The 18,313-nt window shown below is 36.6% G+C and overlaps 1 protein-coding gene across 1 annotated transcript in view; it reads right to left on the reverse strand.

The window, feature by feature from the left end:
* Nucleotides 1–18,313, reverse strand: part of LOC121312743 (cadherin-12-like) — a 105,577-nt gene that overhangs the window by 16,217 nt on the left and 71,047 nt on the right. Inside the window, exons 5-8 of the mRNA XM_041244471.1 lie at nucleotides 14,600–14,767; nucleotides 12,157–12,344; nucleotides 6,332–6,585; nucleotides 364–500 (exon numbers count right to left, since the gene is read on the reverse strand). Coding sequence (XP_041100405.1) covers nucleotides 364–500; nucleotides 6,332–6,585; nucleotides 12,157–12,344; nucleotides 14,600–14,767 — 747 coding nt within the window. The remainder of the gene's footprint in view (nucleotides 1–363; nucleotides 501–6,331; nucleotides 6,586–12,156; nucleotides 12,345–14,599; nucleotides 14,768–18,313) is intronic.

Consider the following 18,313-nt stretch of genomic DNA (forward strand, 5'->3'; position numbering starts at 1 on the left):
AACCCAGGCACACACTCCAGAACAATCCTGACTTATTAAAGTTTTATTAATGAATACATCTGTATTTTAGATGAATTACTCTGTCAGTACGTCTGGTGTCTCAAGCAACAAAAACTGCCTTCACATACCAGTCAATAGATGCTGTAATCACATAGCATTTATTTTTTTGCATTCTGCCTACAATATACAGAAAGTTCCTACTAACGCAATCAATAATGTTTTTTATATTCCAAGACAATACAATACTGTTGATTTGAAATCGGTCATTTAATACAATGATTTGAATGTATAATATGTGGTTGTTGACAATAAAAGGAACGTGTAATTCCCCATAAATCAGTATTGATTCTTTCTCATACTTACTAACTTTAGTTGCAACAATGGATATATTGTGCTGTGCCATGTTCTCTCGGTCCAAGAGTTCCTTTGTAGCGATGGTTCCTTCCACTGGATCAATTTCAAAATAACTGTCCAAATCACTCTTCCAATCAATAGAATACCTGAGAAATCACAATAGTTTGTTTTTATGAATATACATGAAATACATTTTTTATAAAACAGACCACAGACATTGCATTGTTTATATTAGTGCTAGTTTGCTTATTTTTATTATGAGTACAGTGTGCATGTCCTCACACTTTTTATCTTCACAATTTAAAGCTGCAGTATCCCACAATCTTGTTAGACTAGAATATAATTCCTGATGGTTTACTAAATTATTCAACAGTGTAGTCTCATGTGCATACTACTTTATCAGAAAGCAGACCTTGTTACATAGGAGCTTTATTTATACAGTATCACCCACATATAGAGCCTGGTTTTGGCAAGCATATTTGCATGTTTTTTTTTTTTTTTCACTGAGTTGTGTGCAGTGTTTAAAAGGGTGGGTATCGTTAAAATCAGACCAAAACTACTGTAGATCAAACTAATTGTCTGATGTAATTAAATTGAATGAAAGTCGACTCGGGCCACAGTGAAATCAGAGGTAAGTCTGGTCAGCTATAGAATCATGATTTCCCTAACCTTTACCATGTTGTGTGGCCCACAAAGACAGCAAGCAAATTAAAAGTGAAACAACTGTATTATGACTAAAATATGTTGTGTTTGGTATAAACTGATGCCGTCCACCTGTAAAACTTTTTTGGAATCCTTAAAGTGATATTGTGCACCACTGGATACACCCTCCTTAGTACACTCTCTAAGTTATGTGACTTTGAACAGAAACTGGGCATTTGATCCCACAAGATACATTCCATTTAGTATCCATACAAAATCTCTAGCATCTGCTTCTCAGTTATCTACTCATCAGGTATGATTGAAAACTGTCATTTTTTTCTGGCCCATGTGGGAACAGCAAAGTGGTATGTTTACATTTTTTAACATATTTTTTCAAATAAGAAAAGCGCATTACACTTCAGATTCTATTTTTAAGCAATCAGTAAACAAGGTCACATTAAAGCCAGTAAAAAAATATGCTTATTTATTTAGTTTACATTGAGTTAAATTGTACGTATCTCCAGGGACACACCGCACATAAAAGACCAGTAGGCCCCTGAACTCTAGTAAAAAAAATAAATATATTATGTACTATTGTAACATTGTAATGTATATGCTGTAAATGAATACTGGAAGGCATTCTTAATAAAAGCCTTAATATAACGCCTAGCCAGGGGGCTATGTCTTGTAGGCTCTATGTATATCATGATATTTGCTTTTGCAACTAAATGGATAAATTAACTAGACATTGTGAGAGTTGGTGAATAATTTAATAGTTTAAAATCCAAGTTTAAAAATACAGTTTATTGACGCTAAATAAATTAAACTCCGAAAAACGCTGCATGTATCTGCCTCTTTACATTGGTTACAGCACTCTCAGTGGCAGACCTATAAGCATCCAAGATGGCGGACCGAAATCTCGTTCGACTGCACTGAGAAGGCAGCTGTTGGAGGATCTAGTTCTATATATATGTCTATGGTGACTATAATGCAGAATATGTTTTGTAGGGATATTCAACATGGCAGGCCCCATAGTCATGCAACTGTTTTACCACCCAAGGGAAAGGTATAGGATGTTGGTTCATCTAATGAGTAAGATTGTGATTTAGACTGATTATACACCTGAAGCCAGCTCAGGCAGAAAAGAATCCTTTAAATGTGAGAATAGTAGTGGTAGGGATTCCAGCAGTGCAGATGACATCTCATTCACAGAAGGAAAGAATTCAGCTGAAAGGGCTAGTGCTTCCCAAAACTATAGGTGAATAATCCTAATATAATCTATATAGTTATGTATTTGTAAACCTTTTGTAGGAAATGTTAGTATTAAATGTAAGTAGGCACACCCACAAAAACAAAAGTTTAGAAAATAATAAAAGTTACAAATTTCAACTTTTGTCAAAATTGTTACTTTGATAGCACATGCTGGTATTTTACAAAGCGTTCAAACATATGGATAAAGAAATAATAGCAATACAATAATAATAATAATAATAATAATAATAATAATAATAATAATAATAATAATAATAATTCACTTTCAAGATAACTTTTTTACATTTTAAATGGTATTATCACAGCATTACTCCCACTGCACCAAAAATAACCTTTATGTGCAGAACAAAGTAATTTAATAGCTGCTCACAAAAAAAAAAAGAAAAACATGCTAAAGGGAATTACTGCACTCCACTTCAACTAAGAATCATTTAAATAATCCATGAACTGTAAACTAACATTGAATGTGAAATACTAATATCAGGTTTGTTTTTTAAATGCGTCGCAGTCACTCAACAGCTTTCCAGTCTGTTGTGAAACAGCATAGCCTTTTTTCAGTGGAAAGATGGTCTGTACTTGCATTTGTTTTCTCTACATTCTTGCACTTGCCCCAAGGTCCACCCATGAAACGTTCATGTGCCGTAGTTGGCTATGTATGCCCGTTTTTACATGTAAAAGGCGTTTAAGGCTGCTGCAATCCAGCAAGCTAATCTAGGGTTATATGAAGCTGTCATGCTGCTATGAGTCTGTTTAGCTCCTATTCCTGAAGAATTGTCATCTGCTTTTCTGAATGCCATCAAGAACACATGTGGAATTAACTTTTCCTTACATACCTATTATTTGTGTTTATTCGTACTTGTTTATAACTGAAAAAGTATATTCTATGTACTGCTGCTTACAACTACATGGTATAGGTTTATTTCCCCACATGTAACATTATTTTAATTTTACAAGGTAGTTCTGTTTACTGCAGAAGGTTGTTTTCTAAAAAAAATGTTTTAAAAATGGCAGCACACCTTTCTTAAAACCTTGATTAAGAGTTTGTACACGTGCAGCCAGGTTTCCCAATTTGAAGAAAACTACAGGTTCTAAGTCCATCTCTGTTCCAATGCACAATTGTAGTAGATGCCTACACTGGTCAACTCTAAGGCAGTCATGCTTGACATTACCTATATTGTCCACTGAAGCCACAGATTAAATAACTTCTTTGTGGATTTCTATTTGAACTTTAATAGGTTTAGAAATTACTTTAGATTACTCAGAATAAAAAAAAAAAAAAAAAAACAACAACAACAACAACAAACAATGGTTCAGTGGAACAAATAGTCTCACCTATCAAATTAATATTGCTGCATGTAAGTCCCAGTGGAGTAAAATACAGAATACAGTATTCTAAAAGCATCATTCTATGTGTATCAGAAATTATTTGGCAGCCTTCATGTAACTTAAAATTTTGAATGGTGCAGCACTACGCTTTTTAACTGAATCTCCAAAAGAATAATGTCAAACAGACAGCTGAAAAAAATATGAAAATAGCTGAAGCATGCTAAAGCTATTTATTTAGCATCAAAAACAGAATGCTGTCACATTTGTTTTATTAAAAGAAATATGTATATGAAAAATGATATGCAGAACATTCCTTTACAAATACAGTACATTGATTATGTAATTAGTTAAGTTGTAGAAACTTTAATTGATGCAAGTGATGCAACCTCGCAAGGTTTGTTGGTCGTCTTCTCTTTCAGGGAACCAGGGTTACATCCATAACCTGTTGTTCCCTTTCAATTCGAAACGACCAACAACAATACTTTTGGGAAAGTATATCAAAGCTGTCGCGAGGGAGCATGAGCGGAGACAGCAGACGAGGGACGTCTTGCTACCGCCAAACTAATGTTTGTGGTGTGAGTGTGCAACCTAAAGGACCCTTGTGCCTAATGAAGGTACTGCAGAATCTTCCATGTTGATTCCGTAGAACCTGGTGAATATATGCGGAGTAGCCCAGCTAGCCACAGTACAAATATCTGTCAATGAAGCTCCTGTAAAGGGGGCCCATGATGTAGCCACCAGCCGAGGTTTGGGTAGACCAGGCATTAGTATATGCAGTTGAAATTGTATCCACAATCCAGTGGGACAGTTGCTACTTCGAGAAGGCTTGACCCAGGGTCCTTTCACCATGACAGAAGAATTGCTAGTCAGCCTAACACAGTGCTCTCGTCCCACATAACCTCTCAATGCCCGAACCGGGAAGAGCGAATTCAATCTCCGATCCTCCTCCGAAGAAAAAGGATGGGGGTGGAAAGCCTCTAGGTCCACTGACTAGTTTAAGTGGAAAGTGGGGTTCATGGGTCTCTCATTGTCTCATCGCCACGTCTTGCTCTGAGATGTCCTGGGTGACGGCCAGTGAGGTCGAGGTCAGTCCCAGGGCAGAGGCCGGAGGTACAGCAGGGGAAAGAGTCTGCTGCCTGACCAGGTACTCCAGAACCTGAGCCATGTGGCTCTTCATATCCTTTACCTGCTTCGAGTTTCTTGCTCGCTTAATGTTCCTTGAAGGAGACCTTGAGCGGCTGCGAGATTGACTGGCTGGAACCTGCGTGCAGGGAATGCTCTGCGAAGGGCTCGTGCGCAGTCACACAACAGGTGCAGTGCATAGTTTGCAGCGAAGTGGAGCACCTCCTACAGGCAGAGGGCACCAAGGCACTGAGGGTACTGGGCAAGGGTGCTTAGTCTGAACCGCGTACAGTCACACAACTGGGCAGCACGCAGCATGCAGCGGAGTGGAGCAGAGCCTACAGACAGAGAGCATCAGGGCGTCGAAGCACCAGGGGCACTTAGCACTGAGGGTGTAATCACCAAGGGTACTGGGCAAGAGTGCTTTTGTGTGGACCGCATGCAGTCACACAACTGGGGCAGCACCTAGCGGAGTGGAGCACAGCCTACAGACAGTAATTTTTTATTCTTTTTTAACTTAAAGCTGTAATAAGAAAGACACAGGTACACACACACAAGCACGCACACACAGTAGTTAACTATGAGGAAAAAGTCACCACACCAAGCGGGTGAGCTGTGAAATCCTATATTATTATTTCTTTTTTTTTTTTTTTCCCAAGTGCGGCGAGTAGGTGGGCTGAGTCAACTCAACAGGGGGTCGCAGCAGAGCTGGGTCCCAGAGGAGGAATCACGTGTGTCTTTCTTTTTTTTAACTGCAAGGCAGTAAGAAAACACACACGCACATACACAACAAGAGCTGTGAGGGTAGAAATTCACTGCGCGGTGAACGATGAGATTTTTGCACCAAGGAATCGACTCAACACGCATCTTTTTTTTTTTTTTGCTGCAAATATCAGAGGAAAAAATACAAAACAGCACACTCTGTAAAGTTAGAAAGCAGACCACAACTGCAAAGCAGTTGCACAGCATTTATAGCTTATAAGTTTCTGATTCTAGGGAAGTGGCAAGCCGACTTCAAGCAATGAATTGCAGGCAATAAATTGCAGGGGAACTCCAGAAAACTCAAGTGAGAGCTCATTTGCACAGACTCAATAACAGCAACGTAACAGGTTAGTTAGACTTACCTTATGTACCTTACTGATGTGAGAAGCAAAAGAGAAAGTGATCTCTACGGAGTGACTATTTATTCCTTCGGTAGGCAGGACCAAGGACGTCACTCCCCGGAGGGGCCTACTGGCAGCTCTGACATAAAATGCTCAGTAAATACCTGACCTATGGCAGGCATATCCCAAAAGTATTGTTGTTGATCGTCTTCGAATTGAAAGGGGAACAGTGTATTGCCCTGCATTGCAGCAAAGTTTGTGTTTGTAGCACTTTTCTATTCTACTGTTACATATTTAAATACCTGCTTAGAAACAAAAAAGACTCCTAGGCTACCAAATGAACACATAGAACTTCACTGTATAAATTATAAACAAAATATTATAGCATGAAATATACCAACATTTGATTAGTTTGATGTTTCTTCAGAATATTATACAGTGTAGTAAATCATGCATACAGGTATGTTATGATATATTCTGAAGACAATAACGTGTTCAAACTAAGAATTTACCTTACAGGACTGCTACCAGCATCCAGGTCTTGAGCGGTCACTGCCCCTATAATAATACCAACAGGGGTGTCTTCATACACATCCATCGTGTAAGAAGGTTTGGTGAATACTGGAGGCTCATCCACATCCAAAATATTAATCTTGACAGTAGCTGTGTCTTTATATGGTCCGAAGGCATGAAACCGATGGTCTAGATGAGCATTCGAGGCTTCCACTTTGAAAGTATATGCCTTTTTTGTTTCAAAGTCTAATGGCTAGAAGACACATAAATAGGAATCATCATTCTCCCCCACATATACACCAACAGTCATATCTACATGTAAACTCCTGTTCCATGTGGAATTAATGAGATTTTCAACTTGCTGTCTAATAATAAATCAAGGGCATTTTCATTGAACATCCTGTATACTGGGTTGTCTATTATCTTTCACAGTGTCTGTAAACAATAATTGTTGCATTTTGGAATCATCACAAAAGGAATAACCATCACTGTCTAGTACTTTTTCTATATTGGGGCTCTCTATTATGTTCTATTCAAGCTGCTGTTTGTAAATCAAAGATTTGAAAAACCAGTGTCCATTGAATTAATAATCCATGGGTGTTTTCTTGAATTTCAGAATTCATCTTGGAGACATAGGTGGGCTCTGCATAGCTAAGAAAAGAAAATAGAGTTTAAGAAAGAGCATTAAAACAAACTGGGCTTTGATTCTAAATCAAATCTGTCCAAAAAAACCTAACAGCTGTGACAGTGATATCAGCAGGCATATGAGCATGACCTCCATTTCAGAGGAATTAAACTGCAGTTTTGATGCACTGAAAGCAAACCGAGAGTATTGGGACAGCATGAGTATCACAACATTATTTGTGTGTAGACAGTTTAGCAACAAAACAATGCACTGCAATGTTGAATCTGTCTACCAGTAGTGGAGTGTTACACTGTGTAGATAAGAGTTAACCTATTTGCCCAAGCTGCTAACCAAGTTCTAAAGCCTAAGTCTGCTATTTTCAAAATAATTTGTGTAAAAATACATCATTCTGGTGAGTCGCTGGGGTCTCTTGTAAAGCGCCTTTGCATGTTTCTCTGGGCATCTTTTACCTGTGAAGTATGAATTGAAGCTTTGCAACTGCTGTAAAAAAAAGCCAAGGTCCGTACTGCTGTTTACTGTGTACGCTTGGCTTTCATTCGTACAGTATATCAGTGTACTGCTAAATGTATTTTGACTTTATCGGGCTAACTCAAAAGCATTGTTTGAGGGGAAACAAAAAAAATGTTATATAAGTAATTCAGAAAGTAAGGAGACAATGTGATGGTGAAATCATCCACAAACCAGTCACAATACAGATATACTGTACTCTGGGCTACTTCTTGTAAATAATCCCCATTTACACTACTGCACTGTCCTGGTGTGACAGAAGGTTATACATGCCTGTAGAGAAGAGGTCAAGGCTACAGCGCTGAAGAGTCTTTGATAGATGCACAAGTGTTTTTTTTTTTTTTTTTTTTTTTTTTCTCTAAAGGCCTCTACAACCTTGTGTCATGCTTGGTAAGATAGCTGGTGTGGAGAGGAATTATGTAGAGGCTGCTTAATGTCTCCCACTTCAGTCTCAGGTTGACATTTATCAGCCTGCTTTATGTTTCCGTTTACATGGTATGTTTTCTCTCAACCTAAATGACTATCTACATAGACCAGTAAATATTGCTCCTAATCAACAGTTGTCTCGTCATTTGATGGTTGAGCAGCAAAAATCCTAAAGAGAAGGTACAGTTCAGAACCGAAAATAAATAAAGGAATACATGACAGTATATATTTATATAGTTTAAACACATGTTGTATGCACATTTATAGGTATGGAATAGTTTTTGTATTATTATAATATCACCAGTTTGTATTTTTTTTTAAGTTATTTTAGTTTGTATATGTCGCATTGTCTAATACTACAAACTTTACATCATTTATGTCATGTCCTTGACTGTTGAAGTACTGTACTATTGGTTCATTCATTTTTTTTTTCTAATTAATGAAATGTGGTTCTGAATTCTTTTATATAAAGTTGTTCCAGTTCCAACATAAAATTTTCTTTTAATATTATCTCTTTAGGATTTTTGCTGTTCAACCATCAATATATATATTTTTATTTTAATTTTTGTTTACATTTCCAAAACAACACAACCTGGAAAATGTGCTTTAAATAAAGCTTGCTCCTTTGTGAAATCATTAGTCTGTGAGCTTCTATCAAATCTGCAGGAGGCAAAACTGCTCCTCTGAGAAAAAATATTTACAAAAAACAGTATGTTCCTCTCACTTTGATTTTCCCCATAAGTCTAAGCAAAGTTGCAAGTACAATGCTACAGAAATGAGCTCTAGGCAAGCTTCAATTATACATTTTAATGAAGGGCACATTAGCAAATATCAATTGATATTTAGAATATTCTAGAAATGTCATTATTAAAGTAATTTGTAAGCCAAAAAGCCATTATTGACAGTCATCATTTATAAGAGTTCTTTAAATACACACTAAGACGATGCATTTAAAATCCTTATCTCCAGGCAGATAGTTTTTATTCATGTGTTTTTTTGTATTTTTTTCTGAATGCAAAATATGTAGCTTCATGTAAAGATTCCCTTTTTGTCTTAGATCTTTTTGCCTGTCTATTTGTAAGTTTTTACAAATACTTAAAAAATATAAAACCTGCCTGAAGCTTGGAAGCAGAAACAGGGTGATCCATTTTTTATGAAGCTTGTTCTGTTTATTAGTAGTCGGTAAAATATCAGTAAAATATGTGCACGTTTTTGCACTTGTTTTGGTATAATCTAGTTATGATGGGGTATACTCATATAGTTTAATATCAGAGTGCCTGTCTCCTCTATGATTATATCACATTTCATTGACCCAGAAATTATTTAATTTACACCATATGTGCAGGTGTGCCCTGAAGTTGCTACCCAAGAAATCAATCACAAGAAGTGCATTTTGTCTAAATTAGTTTGTACTGGGCTAAGCGATTTTAATAACACGTCTGTATAAGCGAGATCTTTTTTTTTTCTGTTTTTGATTAAAGTATTTCTCTGGGAAGGTGATGAGTTTTACAGTCCCAACCAATAGGTCCTCTATTGAACATTAGTTGACTACCAGAGTACAGGCTTCCTCTATAATTTGGCCATGCCATCAGTTCACCTCAAACAGTACCAGATGTAATTAAGTATATTGCACTGTTACAGCGAAAATATTGAAATCAGGCAATGTTCAATTAATTTCTGCTTGTGTTTAGAGGCTACCTTTATTCACATAAAATTCTAGTCAATAATTTAAACATTACAATGAGCTGTTTAGGGGAAGAATTGGTCATACAACAGATCCTTCAAGTGTGAGTCAGCTTCTACAGAACAAGGGTAATTAAAAGTACATGCTTATAAGTTTCCAGATCCATTATGAGAAAAGCTTCAATGTCTCAAAGTGTTCACTGTCTCTGTGATGTGGGTTGTTAAACCCTTAAAACTACTAAGATACCTACACCTGCATCCAGTCCTCCAGATAAGCAGTGTACTGGGTGTTTAATGCACTGACAATATATTAATTACTCATAATATTTAAATTGAATGTGTGCAATTTTTCTGCACAGCTTGAGTTTGCATGTTATCAACCTTACTATACTTCATTGGTTCCTGGCGTCTCAATGGTCAATTGTGAATATACTGCATGCAGTAGCTAGAGAATGGATCATAGAAATGCAGGGACAGCTAATTGCAGCCTGTACTCTTTTATTATCTGTAATTATCATTCAAACGCCATAGATGGCACTGCATACTTTATAAACTACTATATACTACTTTGCCCATGGAGCCAAGACTGGAATACCTCAGTTGTGTACAAGACATGAAAACATTTTCAACTAAGATGAGATGCTACAGTCAGTTCTTAGCCTTTTTCATTTTGAAAGCATTTTACTTTAAAGTAGTTCATGTTTGGATTTTACAAAGTCAAGGGTCACTTAATCCTCATCAGTGTACAGTCTTCTCAACTAAAGCCTCAATGAAAATCTGTGATGTTGTTTCCTTATTTAGTTTAGACTGTGACTTGTGCAAGACACATTCAGGTCAAAGAAGTTTGAATAAGAGATGACAGATGCAAAAAGTACCTGACTGAAAGGTAAATCGTGCAGATCTGTGTCTTGGACAGCCACTTCCAGTAAGCAGAAATGCCCATAATAAACTGTGACAGAGGACACTTGGCAAGCAAGTATATCTCATAATGGTTTGTCTCTGACATGTCTACAGTACTTATAACTATTTTGTATATATATATATACACACACACAGGATTTTCATGTTTAGGTATTCGCTCATAATTTAATATTCGTTCATTTTCCAAATACAATAAATACATTGTATTGCTCAGAATGCAGGCAGAGACAGCAGTGCAGCAGGGGCAGGGGGCATGGTCCCTGTTGTGTGTGTGCCTTTATTTTACAGCAAGACGTTACAATATGTAACACGTTAAAATAGAAAAATATCCCAGGAGTAAAGAATATGTTCTGTAGGACTTACTTTACCCCAGTGAATTAACTACAAAACAATGAATGCCAAATAGTAGTTCAACTTAAATGTTGTTTTGTTTATTCCTGAAATAAATAGTACATGAACCGCATTTTATTTATTTTTTACTTTTTTTCATTCCTTGCCATTGCCGTTTCTTCACAGTAAACAGTGACCATTGACACGGTTTCATAAAGTAATATCATGAGGTTTGTTTGTGTCTTTATGTAGCTGAACAAGCAAATGAAAACGTTAAACACTTAAAATAAAACAAACGCAGAAATGGCATTGTACAATGAAGGGGAAAAAACCTCACCATTTTGGTTCTCGTTTGTTACATTCCACCTAACAGAAAGTCACTACAAAAAATATATAATATACAAAATCTATATACAAATAACTACACAACATTTCCAGCAAGTTGGACACTGTTTAAGCAAGGCCTTTTTTCTGTCCCATGAGATTCTCACTCGCTCCAAAGCAGCACAACATATTTTTGATCCAGATGGCCTTCCATAGAGATTACTATGCATGCACGCGCATAATCTGGTTTGTATACTTTTTGCTTTCTAAAACATTTATAAAGAGGAAATCTGATTTTTGTAACCGAATACTTAAAAAATATTTGTTATATATATATATATATTTCACGCTTTATTTTAAGGGTTTCTTTTTTAGTTTGTTAACTGTTAGCAAACATTGTTAATTTTTAGCTAAGGGTTAGGGTTAATAAAAACCTGAGTCAGTAGTACATATTTAATATATGAGTCAGTCAAAATAATAAGGCAAGGTTGGATAGTAAATATGACTTTATATACTGTAATTCCATAAATATTTGCAAGCCGTTTATTATGTGTTTTTCGCGTATGAAAAAAAAATGTAAACATTTTTGACACCAATATCTTAATGCTGTACACATACTGAAGTAATATACTACTACCAGTGCAACAGGTTGCCAACATTTTTGGAGTAAAATAGGTGTTATGAGTGTGATTCTTTTCTTTCTTTTGTAGTATGCTTTGTAATTCAATTTCTGTCACAGAATCGGCATTCAGCAGTTTTTTCATTCAGGCATTTTATCTTGTTGTTTAGGAGTGGGGGTGGAGGGTGTTCCTTTCAAAAGTGGCAGGACTGACAGTGATTTGAACCAATGACAGTCTGAGACTATTGCTCAGGGGTGTAAGGATGTGAGGGCAATAGTTAAATCTATTTTTGCTTCTATGATGAGGTTTTAACCAATCACAGGCCAGAATTTCCAATTTACACCATATGTAAATTAATTGAATGTACCTTTTTAAGTATAAGAATTCCATCTTGAGTGTGGTCGTTTGTTGTAATGTCAAACATGTTTCCACCATCTCCTGGAACTATGCTGTACTCAATCTCAGCGCTTTTACCAGCATCAGGGTCACGAGCTTTAATTCTTCCAACAGATGATCCCACCCGAGAAGACTCTGGCACTCTAAGGTGGAAGATACCTATTATAAAAAAATTATAATAAAACAATATTGTTTAAAAACTCTTTTAAATTAGTGGAACATATGAAATGAAAATATGGAAGAACCATGTTTTCAACTAATGCCGGGTTTACACTGCATGATTTTTGCCGATGAGCTGAGGAGTCGCCGACTAATTTATTAAAATCTGGGACAAATTGAGGTTGTCGGGGACAAAATGGTCGGTGAGACAGTCTATTATGCCCCGTTAATAGCTTCTGCAATCTTCCGACGCGCTTACGACGTCCCGACAAATTTCTAACATGTCAGAAAAGTTTAGTCCCTGACAAAGCAATTCGTGAAGTGTGTGAGGGGATACGGGCCGATTTCTTGACAAATGCTGCCAGCAGTCAATAGGAAAAGCTAGAAACAATAGTGACGGAGATAAAGGTTGTGCCCCTCTTTGACATAAGCGACATTTCCTATCATGATCGCTCCTTGAAGGTACCTGATAAGTAAATGATTGTTATAACTTGTTTACCACGCAGTATCTGCTTCGGCGTTGTGTGTGCTCTCCTGGCAATCAATTTCTACAGGCACTCATATTCGATATCCCTTTCAAACCCCTACTGTATGCTTGTATTGCTAATTTATTCAAAAAACGAGGATGAGGGGTGCGCATCTGTGTGTGTGTGTGTGTGTGTGTGTGTGTGTGTTTGTTATAAATAGAGAGAATGTATATTACGTTGTTGCCTATTTAAACCTATAACAAACTTGTAGTAGCCTACTATTATTGTATTCTAGTCTGTTCAAAAGTGCAACACTCGTTCGTAGTACAAAATATTTATCAGTTTAAAAGTCTTAAATTATTCATTGGAATTTGGTATTCAGATGAAGATCGCTTGACAGCCAATCTCCCATGCCAATATTTTAATCTAATAAACATTTTGTACTATGAGCGAGTGTTCCGCTTTTTGAACAGATTAGATTTTGCACCTCGACTCGAGTTGCAGCATCAGTCCGTACTGGCAACGTCAATTAAGCCAACTGCGCATTCAAATGGATCTTCTCCACGTTTTCTTCTTTTTTTCTGTGCAAAACAATACACAGACAACATTGATCACCGCCTTGCTTGAGTCCACGATTCTCCCGTATGATGTCTACGATTCTGCAATGAAAATAGGCGCAGTCCGCGACAAGATATCTCGTGTAGTGTGTGTAGCTTGCAATTATCTACAGTGAGAAATCGTAGTTCAATCGGTAAGCGTGAGTGGCGCTGCGTCTCCCGATTGCAAAAATCATGCAGTGTAAGCCCGGTTTAAAACAGTTTCCATTATAAAACCAACAATGCATCAAACATAAAACCACAGCCATATTTGAAATATATGAAGGTGGTTATGTACTGGTACCCATTATAATTATGTACAGCTAGATTCGGTGATAGGAATAAGACTCCCATTGCATAACATTTTGATGCATTCCTGGTTTTACTACTTTCTTTGAGTTTTATAAGACACCCCTGAGCTTGTTACCTGTACACTGGTGCTAATCAAGCACATATTAAAACCTGGAATGCGTGAAAGTGCTATGCAATAGGAGTCTTATATCGATCCCAGAAATTGCTTGCCACTTCCAGCATGAGCCTGTCAGGCAGATAAGCAAAGACTAACATCTGATCTGCTCACTGTTAAACATTACAAAAAATGAACACAGTCTCCCAGGTAAGCTTACTTAGCTGCTGCATGGGACCCAGCGAGTCAGTTAAATGCTGTAATACATCATTGGAATTAGATTACCTTATTAATAATAGTAATCAACATATTTAAATATGTTGATTATACAATACCTGCCAAAGCTCCGATTACAGTGACAAACAACACCTGTTCATTTTACAAAACTAGTAGCAAGTAACTCCAATGCACATAAATATCAGAAGATTAAAGAAGGTGATAAAGGACAGATAGAAAGAGCTTTTGGTAAATCAACCTAAACCCCAGTTATCCCATGAAGTCCAACAAAAGTCAGTTATTCCTGAGTCCTTGACACATCTTTTTAGCCTGTGGAATATATTACCACAGTGTATGCATTTGAGTATACAGTGTAAGCATTTCAGTATATAGGTTATGCATTTCAATATATAGTGTATGTGAATATCAGTGGGTGAATTATCTCCCAAATGGCACCTCAAACAAGGAACCCACATTTAGCAGATTTGCAAATACAGTCAACTTAACAAGGTAAGACAAGTACTTTGCAAGTAGGAATAAAACAAACATATCACTTTAATTTTCACTTACTTTTTGGAAATCTGGGTGGGTTGTCATTGACATCAGCAAGAGTAATGTTAACAGTGGTTGTCCCAGCTAACCCTCCCAATTGTCCGCCCATATCCTTAGCCTGGATGAGAACCTGGTACTGCTCTTTCACCTCTCTATCCATGTTCGGTAAAGCTGTCCTTATAACTCCTGGTGAAGTCGTGGAATTAAATTAGAAAAAAGGAAAGTATTTAATTTCACAGAAGATAATACATACATCCTTAGAGCATAACAACTTACCAGCAACAGCTTAAATTCTAAATCACAACAATGAGACAGACATACATAGTTCAAACTTAATAAGAAAAATGTTCAGACAAGGGTCTATTGAAGTTTGAAACTGGATCTACTCTCAGATCTAAAAACTTTCCCCACTGCAAAGAAGACTTAAGCCGAGCTTACACTGCACGATTTTTGTTGATCGCCGACGAGCTGAGGAGTCGGCGACTAATTTCTTAAAGTCGACAAATAGCTTCTGCGATCTCCCTTCGCTCTTACGACGTCCCGACAAATTTCTAACATGTCAGAAAACTTGAGTCCCCGACAAAGCAATTCGTAAAGTGTGTGAGGGGCTACGGGCCGACGGGTTGTACCCCTCTTTGACATAAGTGACATTTCCTCTCATGATCGCTCAGTGAAGGTACCTGGTAAGTAAATAATTGTTATAACTTGTTAACGCCAAAGCAGATACTGTGTGTGGTAGTGTGTGCTCTCCTGGCAATCAATTTCTACAGTCACTCGTATTTGATATCCCTTTCAATCCCTTACTGTATACTTGTATTGCTAATTTATACAAAATACGAGGAGGGGTGCACGTCTGTGTGTGTGTGTGTGTGTGTGTGTGTGTGTGTGTGTGTGTGAAATAGAGAGAATGTAGATTACGTTGTTGCCTATTTAAACCTATAACAAACTTGTAGCAGCCTACTATTAAAGTTGTATTCTGGTATGTTCAAAAATGCAACACTTGCTTGTAGTACAAAATATTTATTAGTTTAAAAGTCTTCAAATTATTAATTTGAATTTGGTATTCTGATAAAGATCACTTGACAGCCAATGTCCCATGCCAATCTTTTAATCTAATAAATATTTTGTACTATGAGCGAGTGTTGCGGTTTTTGAACAGGTTAGATTTTATTATTTTGGTGGCACCTCGACTGGAGTTGCATCATCAGTCCATACTGGCCAAGTCTATTAAGCCAATTGCGTGTCCAAATGGATCTTCTCTGCGTTTTCTTCTTTTTCTCTGTGCAAAACAATGCACAGGCAACAGTGATCGCCACCTCGCTTGAGTACATGATTCTCCCTAATGATGTCTACGATTCTGCAATGAAAAATGTTGCAGTCCATGACAAGATATCTCGTGTAGTGTGTATAGCTTGCAACCCCCGATCTACAGTGAGAAATCGTAGCTCAATCGGTAAGTGTGAGTGGCGCTGCGTCTCCTGATTGCAAAAATCGTGCAGTGTAAGCCCGGCTTTACACTGAGGTATAAACCGTGTACAACCTTTCTGACCAGTACAATTAACGACAGGTCAACTCAATGTTTTAACTATTCCACTAGACTTGGGTTCTGATATAAACCATAAGAAAAAAAAAAATGTATCATGACCTAAAGCAGAGAAATGTGTGTTTACAACCGTTTTTGATAATGAATTGTTATTATTATTATAAGTTTATTTGGCAGATGTTACAGGGCAATATAAGGTTACAGAACAAAACCATATTTAAACGCAGTACAGTTTACAGTAAGTGCAAATAATACTAGAATACAGTATTAGATCAGAAGTAGGGATTAAAATAAATTGTATCTCCAATGCCATAATAGCAATAGTGCAAGGATAGTACCAGCCTTAAGATGCAAACTATGTATGGGATGAAATAAAACTATTCTACTGTTTTGGCCACTGATCTTTAGGGAACGTTGTGCACTAGTTTGAATTTATTGAACATACCAAGGGTACCAGTCCTTCGCTTCAGACATAAAGAAGAGTTTATGGTTAACAGTCACATTTCCAAAATGTGTCATGGTTCATCTTGCACAGAGAATTCCTCTCTCTAGTAAACTATTTATGTTTTAAGCCATTTTATTGGCATGACATTTTTTAAGCATTGATGATATACCCTTGAGCAGACTTTCTATTCTATCCATCTGGGACTGCAACCATACTCTGCTGAGTAGTAATGGTCACTATTACCATTACAGTCATCAGTCTTTGTTATGTGACTCATGATTGAAGTTGCTATTTCAAACTAAAGTTCAATAACTAGTAGGGCTAAAGGGCTTTACACGGGAACCCAGCATTCTCAGAAACCATCACAAATATATCAAAGAGTGTGCTGTGCTATTTGCATGGTTGCATATCTAATGGAAACATACTGCTAATTTTTTTTTTCAAAGTGGAATTCAACTTTATAAATACCTCTATTCACACATGGGATGCACTGATATTTATCTTTTGTAACAGCTGTTTTATAATTAGAGCCATGTTCTAAATCAATAGGAACAGCATTCCTGTATAGAAAACTATTAAATAATTATTGTTTCTACAGTGTACATAAATTCATATTTTTACTTTATGTGTGCACATAAACATCATACTATGTAAATGGTATGTAGATCAGGCCAGACCTAAAAAATAATAAAATAATACTTTGTCAGAATTGCCCCTCCCAAACATAATTTATTTCAAATTATGAACGTGGAAAATGAGTGCATTTCAAAAACTTTTCATCTGTGTTGACCCCAATTACTGCTACGGCCGTGCCTTCACAATCTCAGTGACCCTACATTCAGTCACCTAATTCAACACTGCCAGTAGTAAGCTACTAACCCATGTTCGCTTTGTGTAGCAGTAGTGTGATTGTAGTGATTGTTGCTACAGGGTTTCAAACAAACTACATTGCAGAAAGCATACTTTAAACATACACATGTATCAAATAACAATACAGTAAGTATATATGTACTGGTATAGTTAAACAAGGTTTTATGTTTTGCTGCAATATGTCTCTATATAGCATAAGTATTTTGTAATGATTCTGGGCTGCAAGTAGGCCTACTCTGGGAATACCTTCATGTTTGACAGTGACTTTATTTGTATATTAAAAAAAAAAAAAAAACTTTGTATTTCACTGTCTTATTATACTGTTTTGTTTTTTCAAAATATAATACTTGTGTAGCAATAAATCTAAATTCACATTTTGAAGACTTGTGGACCAGATATTTGATTAATATGTGTATTGCTCTAATTTAATGTTGTGTTCTCATTTAAAAGGCTTGCACAAAAATAGATTTGCAAAAGGTTTACTTTTGTTTTTTACATGCTCATCACTTTTTGAAAATAGGCTCTAAGAATGTATTGTATTGGTTTCAGAACGGGTGAATTAACGGGTGTATTTAAATGTATTGTGGGTTTATTTAATGAATAAAACAGTGTGTCCCCTAAAATATTGTCTTGAGAGAATCTTGTATAATATCGAAAACTATGATAATATACATATATTGGATATGTTTAGTGTGGTAGCCTTCACGGATCCTTACATTCTATTATTTTCTTTTCTTTACTTTTCTTTTCTTTTTAGTTCCTCCTCGCTCGCTCTCGTTACTCCTCTGAACACCCGACCCGGAGTCCAGAGAGCTGCAGGTATTTATACAAGTGACTATCTCCCGATTAGCAATAAATTAATCACTTAATTAAT

Source organism: Polyodon spathula, chromosome 3 (genome assembly GCF_017654505.1).
Source record: "Polyodon spathula isolate WHYD16114869_AA chromosome 3, ASM1765450v1, whole genome shotgun sequence".
NCBI classification, from domain to species: domain Eukaryota; kingdom Metazoa; phylum Chordata; class Actinopteri; order Acipenseriformes; family Polyodontidae; genus Polyodon; species Polyodon spathula.